The sequence below is a fragment of the Heteronotia binoei genome, chromosome 12, assembly GCF_032191835.1.
Source record: "Heteronotia binoei isolate CCM8104 ecotype False Entrance Well chromosome 12, APGP_CSIRO_Hbin_v1, whole genome shotgun sequence".
NCBI classification, from domain to species: domain Eukaryota; kingdom Metazoa; phylum Chordata; class Lepidosauria; order Squamata; family Gekkonidae; genus Heteronotia; species Heteronotia binoei.
Window position 1 is genome coordinate 2,303,523 of NC_083234.1, and position 16,175 is coordinate 2,319,697.

The 16,175-nt window shown below is 58.4% G+C and overlaps 1 protein-coding gene across 1 annotated transcript; it reads right to left on the reverse strand.

Moving 5' to 3' along the window:
- Nucleotides 1–889: 889 nt before the first annotated feature.
- SIDT2 (SID1 transmembrane family member 2) lies at nt 890–15,515 on the reverse strand (the record flags this gene model as incomplete). Its single annotated transcript, XM_060251191.1, has 27 exons — nt 890–952; nt 1,137–1,250; nt 1,692–1,802; nt 1,930–2,035; nt 2,373–2,419; nt 4,188–4,264; nt 4,518–4,626; nt 4,934–5,070; nt 5,941–6,058; nt 6,293–6,416; nt 6,525–6,598; nt 6,766–6,832; nt 7,200–7,273; nt 7,707–7,825; nt 8,575–8,622; nt 8,851–8,925; nt 9,142–9,213; nt 10,402–10,463; nt 10,697–10,790; nt 11,084–11,149; nt 13,489–13,588; nt 13,871–13,954; nt 14,053–14,154; nt 14,473–14,518; nt 14,922–15,086; nt 15,171–15,292; nt 15,390–15,515. Coding segments are annotated over 27 exons (2,502 nt in total), but the record flags the coding sequence as incomplete, so codon positions are not given.
- Nucleotides 15,516–16,175: the final 660 nt, after the last annotated feature.

Sequence of the window (16,175 nt, forward strand, 5' to 3'; positions counted from 1 at the left end):
GGCACCGGAAAGAGCTCCAGGCAGTGTGTGCTTCAGGAACCAAGAGGAACACCCCCTTCTCTGCCCAGGCGGTGTGGGTGGCAGGTCAGCTCAGCTGCAGTCCGCCTCCTGAAGGAGACCACGCTCCACTGGAAGGAAGGAAGGAAGGAAGGAAGGAAGGAAGGAAGGAAGGAAGGAAGGAAGGAAGGAAGGAAGGAAGGAAGGAAGGAAGGAAGGAAGGAAGGAAGGGAGGGAGGGAGGGAGGGAGCCCGCTTTGGCAGCATCCAAAGTCCTTGCCTCTCACAAAGAGGCAGCAGCCCTAGGAAATGTGCTTGGGCTGGACAGAAGGGTCCGGAGGAGTGCAGAGCTCGCCCAGTCTCAGCACTGATCTCCTGAGGTTGACAGGGAGCTTGGCCGACACCACTGCAGCCTACCCCCTCCCCAAACTGCAGGCCCCCAACCAAAAGAGCAGACAGAGGAACCCCCGAGCCCATTTACTCAATGGGGGAGAGGAGTCACAATACTCAGCCTTGCTGTCCACGAGGGAGTGGCGTGGGCAGGGACGCCAGGCGCTGATGGCCAGTGGGGCTCCTTGCAGTCTTTGGATTCTCACAAACCAGCCCACCCCCCGCAAGACCTCAGAGATGCAGAAGGGTCCAATTCAGTGCTGCGCAACTGTTTGGCAGCCAGACCACAAAGCCCCAGCACTGAGACGGGAACCCAGAAGCCTTGCCCTGCCCTGCCCACAGAGTCCAAATCTTTATCCCCTGGCTAACAGGGTGGCGGGGGGGGGGGTGTCCCTGGCAAGCTCCATCCAGGCAGGATGCCTTTGCATGGTCACTGTGTGGCCCCCTCCCCCCCCCCCAGCAGAGCAACCCCGGCGAGGATGGCAGAACGCGCCCCCCCCCGCCTAAAAGACATAGATCTTGTCCCGCTGGACGCAGTCCAGGTCGTCATCCAGGGTCAGCAGGGCCTGCAGGGAGACAGGAAGAGCCAGGTTGGGGCAGGACTACAGCGCCCCCTTCCTTCCTTCCTCAGGGGCAGAGCTCTGCAGGGTCTCCGCTGGAAGCACAATGGGGCCCTCCTCAGAGGCTGCCACAGCTGGCAGCAGAGCCCACAGGGGAGGGGGCAGCCAGAGGGCAGCAGGGGGCACCTACCAGGAAGGAGCCAAACATGGCGATGGAGGAGAGGAAGTGCCAGATGTCGTGGTCGTCAAAGAAACCCAGCAGGATGCAGTCCCGGTTGTGTTCTCGGGACTCTGCTGGCGTTTTCTGCCAAGATCAACAAGGCGTGGCTGAGTTGTGCCACCAAGGCCAAGCACTGATGTTGGGGTCGGGGTGGGAGGGCCAAATAGGTGGGACAGGGAGGGTCTGCAGGGCATGCAGCAGGTCCCCGGTTCAATCCCCGGCAGGAGCGTCAGTGAAAAGGACCAGGCGGGAGGAGATGGGAAAGACTTTTCTCTGCCTGAGACCCTGGAGGAAGAGCTGCGGCCAGCCTCAGTAGAGGGGACTGGTCTGGAGGGACTGAGGGTCTGCCTCAGCGTGTGAGAAGCTCAGCTGCAGGGAGGGGCTCTTCTCCCAGCCGCTGTCCTCTTCTCCGCCCTTCTGTGCTGAGGAAGAGGGCACAGGACTGCTCCACCACACAGGGCCGGTCCCACCCTGGGCACTGAAAGTCTGACCTGGGCGGGGAGGGGGAGGAGCAGTTCAGCTCACCTGCCAGGTGCTCAAGCCCTGGAAGAAGAAGAAGAGGGCAAAGCCCCACACGACGGAAGTGCAGACGATGCAGAGCAGGGGGGTCAGCTGGAGGCGCTCCCCGCTCCGGAGCTGCAGGAGCCGCAGAGCACGTCAGAGGAGAGCCAGGGAAGAAAGACAGACGGGTTGCTGCTGCAGTTCTGCCCTTGCTGGCAAGAGGGGCCCAACCCAGCAAAGACTCCTCCCCCTGCCACCACACCTTCATGATGATGTAGAAGGCAAAGTAGAGCAGCAGGTTGCAGATGCCGATGGCCAGCAGGTAGGAGGCAAAGTCGTTGGGCCGGATGAGGAGACCGTAGGCAGCCCTGCGAGGGAAAAGAGGAGGCTGGCAGGCCCACCAACCCACACGCAGGCTGCCTTCTGCTGAATCAGCTCTCATCCAGGCTGGCAGAGGCTCTCCAGGGGTTCAGGCAGAGCTCTTTCGGCCCATCCTTTTCACTGGAGACGTTGCCACGCAAAGACCTTCACATTGAGCCACCATGGCCTCCCCCTGCGACAAGAAGGGGCTGCAGAGGGGGCCCCACATGCCCCGCCCTTGGGCAAGACAGACCAGGCCCCCAGCTGGCTCCTTGATTAGTTGGCAACCATCTCAAATGCACCTGAGGGTCAAGCCATGATCCCCCCCCCGCCCGAGTTACTCACAGTGACCAGTTGATGATGTTGCCCATCACCAGCAGGACCATCCGATCCTGGGGGCAGAAGAGAGGGAGAGGTGCCACTGCCTGCAGGAGAGCCAATCTCAAGAAGCCCCTGCTCGGCAGGGTCTCTCTGCACAGGCGTGCCTGGTGTGCGCACACGGCTGCAGTCGCTAGCCATAGGGCTGCCCTTGGAGACAGCCTGGAAATTGCAGCTGGCTCAGAAAGCAGCAGTCAGGTTGTTAGTGGGATTTCCCCAAGCAAAGAAGACGATGACAACTGCAGATTTATATCCCGCCCTTCTCTGTGAATCAGAGGCTCAGAGTGGCTCAAGATCTCCTTTCCCTTCCTCCCCCACAACAGACACCCTGTGAGGTGGGTGGGGCCGAGAGGGCTCTCACGGCAGCTGCCCTTTCAAGACAACCTCTGCCAGAGCTATGGCTGACCCAAGGCCATTCCAGCAGGTGCAAGTGGAGGAGTGGGGAATCAGACCCGGTTCTCCCAGATAAGAGAGCTATGGCTGACCTAAGGCCATTCCAGCAGCTGCAAGTGGAGGAGTGGGGAATCAGACCCGGTTCTCCCAGATAAGAGAGCTCTGGCTGACCCAAGGCCATTCCAGCAGGTGAAGTGGAGGAGTGGGGAATCAAACCCGGTTCTCCCAGATAAGAGAGCTCTGGCTGACCCAAGGCCATTCCAACAGCTGCAAGGGGAGGAGTGGGGAATCAGACCCGGTTCTCCCAGATAAGAGAGCTATGGCTGACCCAAGGCCATCCCAGCAGCTGCAAGTGGAGGAGTGGGGAATCAAACCTGGTTCTCCCAGATAAGAGCCATGGCTGACCCAAAGCCATGCCAGCAGATGCAAGTGGAGGAGTGCGGAATCAAACCCGGTTTTCCCAGATAAGAGAGCTCTGGCTGACCCAAGGCCATTCCAGCAGCTGTAAGTGGAGGAGTGGGGAATCAAACCCGGTTCTCCCAGATAAGAGAGCTCTGGCTGACCCAAGGCCATTCCAGCAGCTGCAAGGGGAGGAGTGGGGAATCAGACCCGGTTCTCCCAGATAAGAGAGCTATGGCTGACCCAAGGCCATTCCAGCAGCTGCAAGTGGAGGAGTGGGGAATCAGACCCGGTTCTCCCAGATAAGAGAGCTATGGCTGACCCAAGGCCATCCCAGCAGCTGCAAGTGGAGGAGTGGGGAATCAAACCTGGTTCTCCCAGATAAGAGAGCCATGGCTGACCCAAGGCCATGCCAGCAGATGCAAGTGGAGGAGTGGGGAATCAAACCCGGTTCTCCCAGATAAGAGAGCTCTGGCTGACCCAAGGCCATTCTAGCAGCTGCAAGTGGAGGGTGGGGAATCAAACCAAGTTCTCCCAGATAAGAGTCCACACACTTCACCACTACACAAACACAGTAGTGCCCAAAGGTCTTCACCAGCACCAAGGTTTTCCCCCCAGAGCATATCTCAAGGGGCTGACCTTGATGTAACCTGGAGCCAGGGCATTTGAAAGATCACCAGTTGTCCTGCCTGCCGGGCGGAGACAGGGTCTCTTCTGTGGTAGAAGCCACAAAGAACACAGAGTCCCTGGAGTGATCCATTGGCCACCATCTCTTGTCTTTTAGGCAACAAGTTCCATCGAAACTTGGATGTTTCAGAACAAAACCAACTGGGCTGTTCCGTCAGCTGGTCTTTTGCCCTGTCTTAAGGGTGGGGCTTTTTTAAGGCCAGCTACTTGGCGGCTTCTTTGTACCACTCCTTTCATCTCAATATTTCAAATAAAAGAACCACCAAACAGGATCAGTGTTGGAAGGCAGGCGGCACCACTCACCACATACATGGGCCCGCTGCATTGCCGGATGCAGTCTGTGTACACCACGTGTAAGATCCTGCGCCAGATCCCGGAATCTGCAGAGAGGGGGACACGCCTTCAGCCCTGTGGACTTGGAGGGAGACACGTTCCCTTTCCTCCCCCCCAAACCATGGGCCAAGGGAATACAAGGGGGCAGGCCACTCCTCTGAGTGCACACTCCGAGGAGGGAGGACAGGCGATGGAGTGGAGGAGCAGGAAGTGTCTGGGAGAGCCCCAGCTCCTGCTGAAGAGAGGAGGGCCAGGTGGGCACTGCCAGAACAGCCAGAGGGAGAGGCAGGCAGAACTCACCCAGCCTCCAGCGGCCCATGTAGTAAAGCTGGGTGCTCAGCAACAAAGTGGAGACAATGTGGATGATGGAGAAGACGATCCAGAAGGCCGTATTGCCCTTGCCAAAGACCTGGGAGAGCAACAGGAGGGGGAGGAGGGGTGGGTGGCAGCAGGAACCATCCAGACCCCGAAGAAGCAGCAGGGACAGTGCTAGGGACTCAGGCAGGGGCTCCCTCCCTCCCTCCCTCCCCCCTTAGGAAGGGCCTGGGACACACACAGCCCCCCCCCCCACCCCTGGAGAGCTGGAGGGCCACCGAAAAGTGCACAGGGATGCTCGACTCACAAAAGACTCTTCTTGGGCTGCCGGCAAAACTCAGCCCTTGAAGAGCGGGATCGTCAAGAGAACAGCAGCAGCCCCCCACCCCCCCAGCACTCACCACCCCCACGACTGAGAAGAAGATGACGATGGCCAAGCAGGCATAGGCGCTGTAGGCGCTGGCGTTGATGTCCGGGTGCCGCTTCTGGTAGAGCTTCAACATGCACAGCCCGGCAATCATGTACATGAAGGAGGTGTCTGGGGGGGGACAGCAGCAGTAGAGGTCAGCCTGCCTCCCCGCCAGAAGGAAAGAGCTGCTGGGGGCCAGCAGGGAGCTGGGAAAGGCACTTGGCACATGCTTTGGAGGCCCTCCTGGCTGAAGGCCTGAGCCAGGTGTCCCCAGGCAGCTCCCCTGTGCTCCAGCATCATCATAATATAATAATAATATATTTTATTTATAGCCCTCCCTCCCCGCTGAAGCAGGCTCAGGGCGGCTCACAACATGTAAAACTTACAATATAAAACATTTTCCAAAACAATATAGGTAATTTACTAATTAAAACCATATAATTACAATATTAAAAACATAAAGTTACAATAAGAATTAACATTTTCAGTGCTGCACTCTAGACGTTCTCCTCGGTAGTTTATGATGGCCGAATATGGTGGATCAATCCAGCCCCTGAATCCCTGCGTCATCGAGGCAGCGGGTCAGCAGCCGATAGGTCTAACAGCATCAGCACTGCCACCCCACCTCAATCCAGATGCCTCTGGAGATCCTCCACCAAGGCGGCCAGCACTGTCTCCGTCCCATGACCAGGGCGGAAGCCGGACTGATGAGGATCTAAGATGGAAGCGTCATCCAGAAAACTCTGCGACTGTAACGCTACTGCCCTCTCAATGATTTTACTCAAAAATGGTAAATTTGAGACTGGCCGATAATGTGCCAATTTGGCTGGAACTGATGTAATCTTTTTCAGGAGAGGGCAGAGCACCGCCTCTTTAAGAGGTGTTGGAAAACGCCCCTCTGAGAGGGATCTATTTACGATGTCTCGTATAGGCACTTTGCCTCCCTTTGGCTGACCTGCGGGGCCTCAACAGCGCCCCCCCTGCCCACACAGCACTCACCAAACTGGAAGTTGGTATAGTTGGGGCAGACGTGGTAGCAGGCGCTCAGCAGCCCCTCCATCATGAGAGCAGTGCCCATGGCATAGAAGAGGCCAAAGTGCTTTGGGATTCCACACTCCTGGGAGGAGGGGAGGGGAGCGGGGAGGAGAGGGGAGAAAGAGGAGGAGGAGAGGAGAAGAGGGGAGGAGAGGAGAAGAGGGGAGGGGAGGAGAAGAGAGAGCCTCCCCCATTAGGGAGAAGAAAGGCCAGCTGTCTCGGTTCCTGCCCACCCTGCAAGCTGCCCAGGGACTGGCACTCTGATGCAGATTCAACAGCCCAGGCCCAGATGAGAAGGGGGGAGCAGAGGCCTCACCAGTGCCTGCAGGTCGTTGCGCATCAAGGCCCGGTTGTAGTTGATCTCTCGCTGCAGGATGATGAGGAGGAAGAGGAGCCCCAGCAGGACGTAGCCCAGGTTGCTGATGATGTTGTTGAAGGCGCTGGACACAAGACAACGGGAACAAAGTGGGCCTCGGGTCCCCCCCAGCCCCTTCCCCTGCTGCGACCACAAAGGCCAGCGGTGGCTAGAGGGGCATGGCCCTTCATACCTGAGGTTGCCCAGGGGATGGGCGCACAGGAAGTTGTAGTAGCAGATGTCCTGGTTCCCCGTGACGTTCACCACCTGCAAAGCAGAGGAGCCTCCTGGGGCCTGGGCTGGTGGGGGGGAGTCCAGGGCCGACTGAGGAAGGGGGCTGAGCCAGCTGGCCAGTGCCAGCCTTGGGGTGAGCCAAAGTCCTGCCTGTGCTCTCAGAGATGGTCATTCACGAGCCAAGGCAAGGTGCCACTCACCGTCTGGTAGGTGATCACAAGCTGGATGACAGGCAGGGCATAGAACACAGCAATGGTGGCAATGTTCCTGCAGGGGGGGCAGAACCAGTGGTCACCAGGATGGCGCTCAAACCCCCCCCCCCTCGCCCTTGCCAGCTCCCTGCAGGCCTGCTGGGAAAGCACAAGATGTTTCTGGACATCGTAGAATCATAGAGCTGGAAGGGCCCTCCAGGGTCACAATGCAGGAAAATCGCAAACGCCTCCTCCTAAATTCACAGGATCTTCATTGCTGTCAGGTGGCCATCCAGCCTCTGCTGGAAACCTCCAAGGAAGGAGAGCCCACCACCTCCCGAGGAGGAAGCCTGTTCAGCAGCTGCCTCTGGCAGGGGAGTGGCAAGAGAGAGGGGTGACCCATCCCGTGCCCAGCCCTGCCAGCCTCCCCAGGTCTTGCTCACCAAAAGTAAATCTGGTATTTCTTCCGCAGCACCCGCTTGTCCTTCCGGGCCAGATCTGCCACGTACAGGTATTGCTGCATCCAGGGCAGAAGAGAGGCGATGAGCGACAGCCTGCAGTGCCCTCCCCCCCATCTCCCGGCCCCCAGAGCAGGATCAGGCGCCAGCAGAGGTCAAGCCCCACAGCCCAGTCCTTGGTGCAGTCCATGCCGAGGCCCTCAGAGCAAGTCACTTGTGGGGGGGGGGGTGGGTCAGGTAGGCCAGAGAAGCCACAAGCTTGCCAAGAGTCTGCCCCTCACCCGCCCCCTGCATTTCCACCTGCCCCCTCAGCATCTCATCCGCCTCTTTCTTCCGGGTGCTGATCCACAGGGGGAGGTGTGTCTACAAACGCTGCCTGGGCTTGCAAGCTCTCCGGCTCCTCCCGAGGTTCCCCCCGCAGCTGGACCCCTCCCCCAGCAGGAGGAAGGGGGGACTGAGTGGGCCACTGCTCCGTGGACCCCACCCCCACACCTTGGTGCGGATGACGTTCTTGTCGGAGTCGATGTCAGCCAAGGTGTCGTAGTCGTCCTCCTCCACGGAGCTGAGTGAGTCGAGCCGCGGACGCCCCACCAGGTTCTCCAGGGAACGGTCTGCAGGCAGGCAGGAGGCAGCGTGACCACCGAGACCCCTCTCCTTCCTTCCTTCCCTCTCCCCAGGGAGAGCCACATCAAGGGCTGTCACGCCGGTGCTCTCGAGCCTTTGGGAGCCCCTGGCAGCCCATGTGCCCAGCCTGCCCGTCAGCCACAGCCCACGATGATCTACAACCCCCTTCCCTATCTGATGCCGGATCATCCTCCCCGGGGTGGGATGCTCCTGGGCAGAAGAGCAAAGATTCCCTCCCCGCCCCGCAGAGACTGGCGCCTTCCTTCCCTTCCAGAAAGCAGCCATCACGATGCTCTGGAAGGCTGTCGGGGGGGGGGGGGGGAGGGGAGCACCATGCACAATTACACCTCCCCTCCGGCCAGCTTTCTGAGGAGGGGTCTCTGCTTTGCAATGGAAAATGCAGTCCCGAAGAGAATCCAGTTAACTGACAAGGCTTGAAGGCAACGCTGGAGCCCCACACTCCACTGCTGGTGGGAGCTCTGCCCTCCCCAAATCTCCACAGCCCCCTCTTCAGAAAGCAGCAGCCTGTGCCAGATTGAGCAGCAAGGAGGGGAGGGGAGCGGGCATCCCATTTCTGGCGAGCCAGCCACGAAGGCTCACTGCTGAGGCCCTGCTCATCACCCCCTACCCCCCCCAGGTCTCCCCAACCCTGAAGGTGGCCACAGCAGTGCCCATGCCTGGGACAGGAATGGGATGCCCGGAGGCAGTGATTGGCTGTCTCTCTGCCGCTATCTACCCATAGCAATGGCCAAGTGTCGTTGGCGGTGCTGGCACAGCTCCTGCCCTTGAAAGGAAAGCACACAGTTACGTCAGAGCAAGAAGCTGTTCTCAGGAAGACCCGGCAATGGAAGTCCACCTCTGCTGAGCAGGAACTTCCTCCAAAGCCAGTTCGGTGGGACAAAGGGCCAGACCTGGGGCCAAGCTGATGCCCAACACCACTCCCCCCAGCCTGTCTCCGTTGGCTTGATGGGTCCTAGTGCTCAGGCGCCAACCAGCTCTGGCAGCCCCTCACCTCCATAGCCATACGAGGCTTCTGTGGAGACCAGGCTGTCTGAGATGTTCTCCGTGCTGACTGTGGAGCCATTGTCTGGAAAAGCAACAGGGAGGTCAGAGGCCGAAGCACAGCCCAAGTGAAGGCCCAGGCAAAAGAGTCCCCTACCCACGGCCTGCCTGCCTCCTGCCCTTCCGAAGCAGAGTGGCAGCCGCATGCCAAGGGAGGAGACGGCTGGACTGCATGGAGAGTTGTGCCCAGCACAGCGGCAGGGCCAGGGGGCTCGGCAGAAGAGCACCTCCCAGGACTCACCAAAGGAGCCGTAACCAGAGGCACTGTACGGCGGGCGTCCCACAAAGGGGTCTGGGCTGACGCTGGAATGTCCTGTAACCAACCAGTGTAAGCTCATCAGCCAAGAGGGACCACCGAGAAGGGGACTGTGGGGGGAAGGGGGGAGCAGGGGCTGCAGGGAAGGCGGTGGGCCCCCCACCTCTGGTCCTTTGGGGTCGGAAGCTGGAAGAACCCCAGATTTCTCCTGAAAGAGCCAGAGAAGCCCCAAGAAAGAAAGGAGGGATGGTGCTTACCAAGGAGAGGAGCTGAATCAGGAGAGGGGGTCAGAGACAGAGAGAGAAAGACACAGAGAGAATTACTGCCACAGGCCTGAATGCAACAGCTAAGATGGAGCATCTCCATCGGGACCTCCTGGTGTCTCTGCCAGAAAGGGATCTGGAGCTAAGGCCCCTTCCCCACCCGAATCTCTGAGCTGCACCTGGTGAGCTGGCAAAAGCTCCTTCCAGGCTGCTCAGGCATGTCCCAGAATCTCAGCTTTGCAAACACAGAAGGCGGCGACCTGGCAATGGAGCTCCTGCACAGGTGGTGCACTTTCCAGCAGCCATCCCCCCTGCATACTTCCCCACCACCTGACAACCTGGGGGAAGCTTTTTTTACTACAGTGTTTTGCCACCTTTTGCACATCAAGTGGTGCAGCAATGGGGGAAGTGGCGGCCCTGGCGGGGGTGGAGGGAGGGAGGGATCTTTGTAAATGTGCCTGTACAGACACTGGGGCAGCTTCCCTGGGGCGGTGCTCTTTTCTGAGGTCAGAGCAAAGCAGGCTGAGGCCAGGGAAGGGACGGAAGACAGAAAAGCATTGCATTTGAGATGCTGAAGTGGAGAAGAAGCTCCATGTAGGAGCAGCCCACGAGAAGGAGTGGGGCCCCCAGCCAGTGCAAACCCTTCCCCAGAGAGCTGCCTTGAAGGGGAAAGGCCACCCGAGGGAGAGCTCCGCCACCATCCCTAGAGGCAGCACACGCAACAGAGCCCTGGGAGGAACTGGAGCATCCCCAGTTGCTTTGGACCTCTTTGAGCAGCTTAACAATGAGGTGCAAAAGGGTAGTCCAGTATACCTCACATGCCTGAATGTCAAAAGCTCCTGACAAGGTTCCTCTGCCAAGAATTCTGAGTCAGCTTAGTAGCCATGGGTTACGAGAACCAGTCCCCAATAACCATGGGTTGAGCACTTGTTAAACAACAGCCCCCCGCCCCATGCAGCCGCTGGGATGCCCCGTTGCGTACCAGTGTCAGTCCCAGGTGTCTCTACAGGGGCTATCAGCCCCATCGCCCTCTTCCGCCGTCGCCTGCAAAGGAATGACCATCTTGGGCAAATGGTCTTCAGCTTACACCTCCCTCCACCCCAGATCAATCCAGGCAGCCCGGGACAAGCGGGGACAAAGCTGAGGCCGAGCCTGGCATGCTCAGATCCCAGAACCTGCATTTCACGAGGAGGCCTGCGCTGGGCTCCTTCCCACCCTGGCGGCTGGTACCAGCCTTCGTGGCAAGGAAAGCCAGGCCCGGGATGGGTGGGACTCACCTCCAGGTCCCCCAGCAGGCCAGGAGCAGGGGCACCACGTAGAAGGAGAGGAAGATGCCCAGGCAGAAAAGGGTCCCACTCACATAGGCCTGCCCTGCCGAGAGAGAGACAGGGAGGTCTGTGAAGGAGCCGTGGCCAAAGAAGGCGGGGGAGAGGCTAAATGGACTGATAACTTTTGTGAAGTGCCCCCCACCCAGACCACCAAGCCTCTTCCTCCCCCAAAGCTTCCCCCCCTCAGCCAGGTTTGACACCCCAGTGCCAAGGGCAGGGGGCACCCGTGCCAACTACTCTGGGGTCTGTGCCACCAAGCATATGGCCTGCCGCGGAAGTAGAGGTCAGGATGGCTCCGCTCCCCCCCCCACCTCCACCTGACCCGGAGGCACTCACAGGTGACGGCTGGAGACACCACCACGTTCAGGGCTTTCTGCCGGTTGCCTTGATCGACAGGCTCATCTGGAAGGAGCAGAGCGGGGGGGGGGAGGGGAGTTGGCCACAGCCCACTTCCCTCTTAGCAGTGCAAAACCCTGCCCTGCAGTCTCCACAGAGGTCTTCCTGGAACTGCCCCAGCTGACAGGAGCAGAGCCCCCCCCCCCCCCGGCAAGGGCAGACCCCTGCTGCTGCTGGACCTTCCGCTTGGGGCTCCCTATACCCAGGCCCTGCCCAAGACTTTGGGGGGGGGGCATGACTTTGTCCTCCAGTTCCTCTCCATCCAGAGCATCATTACAGCTCCTGTGTCTAAAGAGACTCCCTAGCATATATTTTCTCTTCTCTTCCGGCTTCCTTTTCTTTAATGGATTCATTCTTGCAGCTCAGTGGCTTTGAGCGGCTCATATTGAAAGGCCAGACAAATTAAAATCCATTAAATATCAGCCCTCCAATTTCATGTTTAATGACTGTCAACTTTACTACTGCCAAGGTAGTTTTCCATTCCACCCAGTAATTTTCCAGTCCTTTTGAAAAAGTTACATTGCTATAGTATGCAGAAAACAAAATTCAGCGCTGTCTAATTGAAATACCCACCCCACATTCAAATCAGCAATGTTCTAGAGCACGAGTCTTTCCTGCTGTGCAGTTACAAACAGTATTCCCCTAAACTGAGTTAGTGTGAGCTAGCTCACAGTTTCTTAGCCTCCAGCTCACATATTTTTGTCTTAGTGCAGGAAAAATGGCCCCAGAGCAAACAAATTTATACAGCAGCTCACAACTTACTAGCTCACAAAGTAGAATTTTTGCTCACAAGACTCCACACCTTAGAGGGAACTTTGGTTACAAAGCCTGTGTGTGAAGGGAATCCTCCCTCGACAGCCTATCATTTCTTCAAAGACAGCACTCATGAAATCATAGAGTTGGAAAGGGTCATACAGGTTACCCAGTCCAACCCTCTGCTCAATGCAGAATCAGCCTAGAGCATCCCTAACCAGTGTTTGTCCAGCCGCTGCTCCCTAGGTAGGAACAAACTATGCACTGAAAGAATACAAAATTTATAATGTGTTCACTTTCTAAATATTTATTTATTTAAATAAAGCAATGTAGCACATACGTAATGTCTGTTTTCCAATTCTTTGCACAATAAATATGTTTTGCAGCATTTATAACAGGTACTACAAATCACAATAGCCACATATCCAAAATCTATGACGGCAACGTCTCCTTAAGTTCTCATGCTATAACACTCCTTCTTTCAACTTCAACAGAAATGGCCACAAATACGTTTTAGTGAATGTTGATCTGGAGCTGTTTGCACCTTGAGGAAATTCAACAGAAGCTCACAAAAGGAGAGAAGGAGAACTCACCTTTTCCAGAACTTGAGATGAACCCTATATGAACCCCAGAGAGCACTGAGGTCAGCTGGAAAAAACTTGCTGACTATCCCCGGACCAAGAGAGGTGAAGTTGCAATGCACCCGCAATCGGGCCTTCTCCTCTGTGGCCCCGAGCTTATGGAACCAACTTCCAGAGGAAATGCGGGCCCTGCGGGATCTTGAACAATTCCGCAGGGCCTGCAAGACTTTCCTCTTCCGACTGGCTTTCGATGATGTAGAAAATTAAGTACTAATGATACCGCCATCATAATAAAGAACAAATAGCAATAGCATTAGCACTTTTATAACTGTAATTAATTTTAAATCTATTAGAATTTTAATGTTGAATGTAACCTTGTTTTTATACAATGGAATGTTACTGTTACTGTTAGCCGCCCTGAGCCTGCCCCGGCGGGGAGGGCGGGATATAAATAAAATTATCTAATCTAATCTAATCTAATATCTCATACAAGCAATTTCTAACAGAGCCACAGAATTACCTCTCTTGCATGTGAATCAACGCAGTCTCTTAGAAAGCCTGCACACGGCTCTAGAGATCACTGTATTGACCCATGTGCAAGAGAGGTTTTCTGTGGTTCCGTTAGAAATTTCTTGTATGAGAGACTGAGCAGAAGGGCACTGAAACCATCTAAAGTTCCAACCAAACAAAGAAGAAGAAGATGATATTGGATTTATATCCCGCCCTCCACTCCAAAGAGTCTCAGAGCGGCTCACAATCTCCTTTACCTTCCTCCCCCACAACAGACACCCTGTGAGGTGGGTGGGGCTGGAGAGGGCTCTCACAGCAGCTGCCCTTTCAAGGACAACCTCTGCCAGAGCTATGGTTGACCCAAGGCCATTCCAGCAGGTGCAAGTGGAGGAGTGGGGAATCAAACCCGGTTCTCCCAGATAAGAGTCCACACACTTAGCCACTACACCAAACAGACACAAGCAGAGCCCTTCCCCCAAAAAACACCTCCACAACACTCACCTTTGGAAAAGGGGTAGTAAGGCAGCGCCCCTCCGCAGGCTTCGTCTTCTGTCTTCACCACCACCACCACGTAGAAACTATGGCTTGGGAAATCTTTCTTCTGAAAGCAAACAACAGGGGATCTTTTGAGCTCCAGGAAGGAACCAGCACAGACCCAACTGGACGGATGAGTGCTGCTGCTGAGCCAGAGCCGCATGCTAATTGGAAGCCAGGGCCGGGGCCAGCCTCGTCAAGGGCACTGCCAGGTTCACTGGGCCCAGCTGATTCCAGCCAGGTATCTGCTAAATGATGCCATTCAAGCCCAGGGGCAGCTGGGAGCTCTGAGCTCTACGTTGGAAGGCTCAGACTGCAGCCGGCCAAGGGCAGAGAAAGCAGGCTGTACCTGGACCGTGATGGCCGCCTTCTTGGTCATGGTCTGGTACATGCCGATGAAGGCCACGTTGTTGTCCAGGTCATAGACAGGGCACTGCATCAGACAGGAGAAGGGGCAAAGGGAGAGTCAGCCACCAGGGACAAGAGACAGGGACCCCGCCATGCCCCTGCCTGCCGGCCCATTTCACACACCAGGATGTCTTGGATGGAGATGACAGAGCAAGGGAAGGCTGCGGCTGAGGTCACCTTTACAATCACCGAGTCCACCTCCTCTGGAATCTCATACTTGAAATACTGCCCAGGAGAGAGACAACAATAAGTAAAGAGGTTTCCCCAAAGCCTGCTCTGGAAGCAGAGCTCCCCCCACTCCTGCACTGCCTGCAGAAAAAGCACGATTGGTTCAGGAGCGGGACCCCAGCCCACACATACAGGCAGGCACACAGAGCTAGAGGAGCGCCAGCAGAAGGGCCCTGCAGTCTCACCCCCCCACCCCCGCAAAGTGTCTTCCCAGGTGGCCAGAGAGGCCCAGCAGCAAAAGCCAAGTCCTCTGCCCGCCTCCTCCCTCCACGGCTCCGCCAGGCCCTTTGCGGAGGTGGCGCTTGTGACAGGTACCTGTGGCTGGGCGGCGGTGGCATTGAAGTCCAAGTGCTGGTTCGTCCTGCCAAGGAGAAGGAGGAAGAGGAAAGGGTGATGATGGTGGGCTGGAGAGGGCTCAGCCAGACGTCCTGAGCAGAGCGGGCAGGATGCAGCCCTCAGCAGCGGGGAAAGTGCTTTGCGTGTCTTCCCAGGCACTCTCCCCCACTCAGGCACAAGGCAGCTCCCCAACTGGCTCTTAGAATCCTAGAGTTGGAAGGGGCCTCCAGGGTCATCTAGTCCAACCCCCTGCAGAATGCAGGACACTTGCCCCCCCTCTTCTCTCCAATCACTCCCCTGGAGCTGGGGGGGGGGGGGAATGGAGTGGGCATGGTTCTCCCCTCCTCCATTTTGCCCGCCCTCCAGGTCAAAGTCAGGGCATGAGCTTCAAGGCTGGCGGGGGATGTGAAGGCAGGCCTTCCGCCCACCTGAGGACGAAGTTGTCCACGCGGGTGACCTGGAGCTGGTAGGAGACGTTGGCGGGCGAGAGGGTGGAGACGTCCACGTAGAAGAACTGCAGCTCGGCCTCGCTCTTGGTCTGCGGCTGGCACAGCGTGCGCCCCACCTCCTGGTACAGGTACTTGCGCTGGAACCTGCCGCGAGAGGCCAGTGGGCAGCAGCCCGGGCGAGAGAGGCAGCCCAGCCCAGCCCAGCCCGCGCCCCGCGCCGGTACTCACAGGCCGCGGAGGATGAGGGGCACCTGGAAGGACACCACCGCCTCCTGCTGGCGCACCACGAAGAGCACGGGCGCCTCCTTCTGCGCCGACGGCACGCTCACCGCCACCCGCACGCCCTCCGTCTGCAAGGCAAGCCGCCTCGCTCAGCCCGGGCCCGGCAGGCAGGCGGGGAAAGAGGGCCCTCCTCCTCCCCCTTCCCCTCCCCCTCGCGGGGCTCACCCGGTTGCGGCGCACGGTGTGGTTGAAGGCGTAGAGGTGGAGCCGCTGGCTGTCCACGGCGCCGGCGTAGGGCTGGTCGAAGGCGGCCTCCTGCTGCCACACGCTCTTGCCCCCCTCCCCCAGCCCCGCCGCCGCCGCCGCCGCCGCCGCCGCCAGCCCCGCCAGCAGCCCCAGCAGCCCCGGCGCGCCCCGCATCGCCCGCCCCGGCTCCCTTCCTGCCTGCCTGCCTGCCTGCCAGGCTGCGCTCGCCACGTCAGGGGAGAGGGAGGCGCGTCCTCCCCGCGCCCGCCCCCTTGGCCTTCGGCGCCGGGACGCGCACGCCAGCCAGGCGGCCGCCCTCCGGCGCGGGAGAGGCTGGACGGGGCGGGCCAGCAGCGGGCTCAAGGCGAGGCGCCAACAGAGGAGGAGGAGGCGGAGGAGGTTTGCCTTGCAGCCCTGGGGGAGCGGGGGGGGGGCTCCCGTCCATCTACTGACCAGGCCTGACCCTTCGGGCCCCCAGGCCAAGGGAGGGCCTTTTTGCACGCAGGCCCTGGGCTCCCTTGCTCCTAACCTCGGCCTGCCCTGCCCTGCCCAGCTCCCACCATCCTCGCCCCTGCCAGTGCTTGGAAGATGCTTCAGTAGCGGGCTGGGTGGGTGGCTGTGGGCGCCTGCTAAAGGAGAGCTCCAAGGGCGCACCAGAGAGAGCCCTGCGGCCCACTGCCCAAGGAGGACAAGCCCGAGGGGTGGGGGGAATGCCTGAAGCACAAGCCTGCTTTTCTGCAGTCACGGAATTTAGTTTGACTGAAT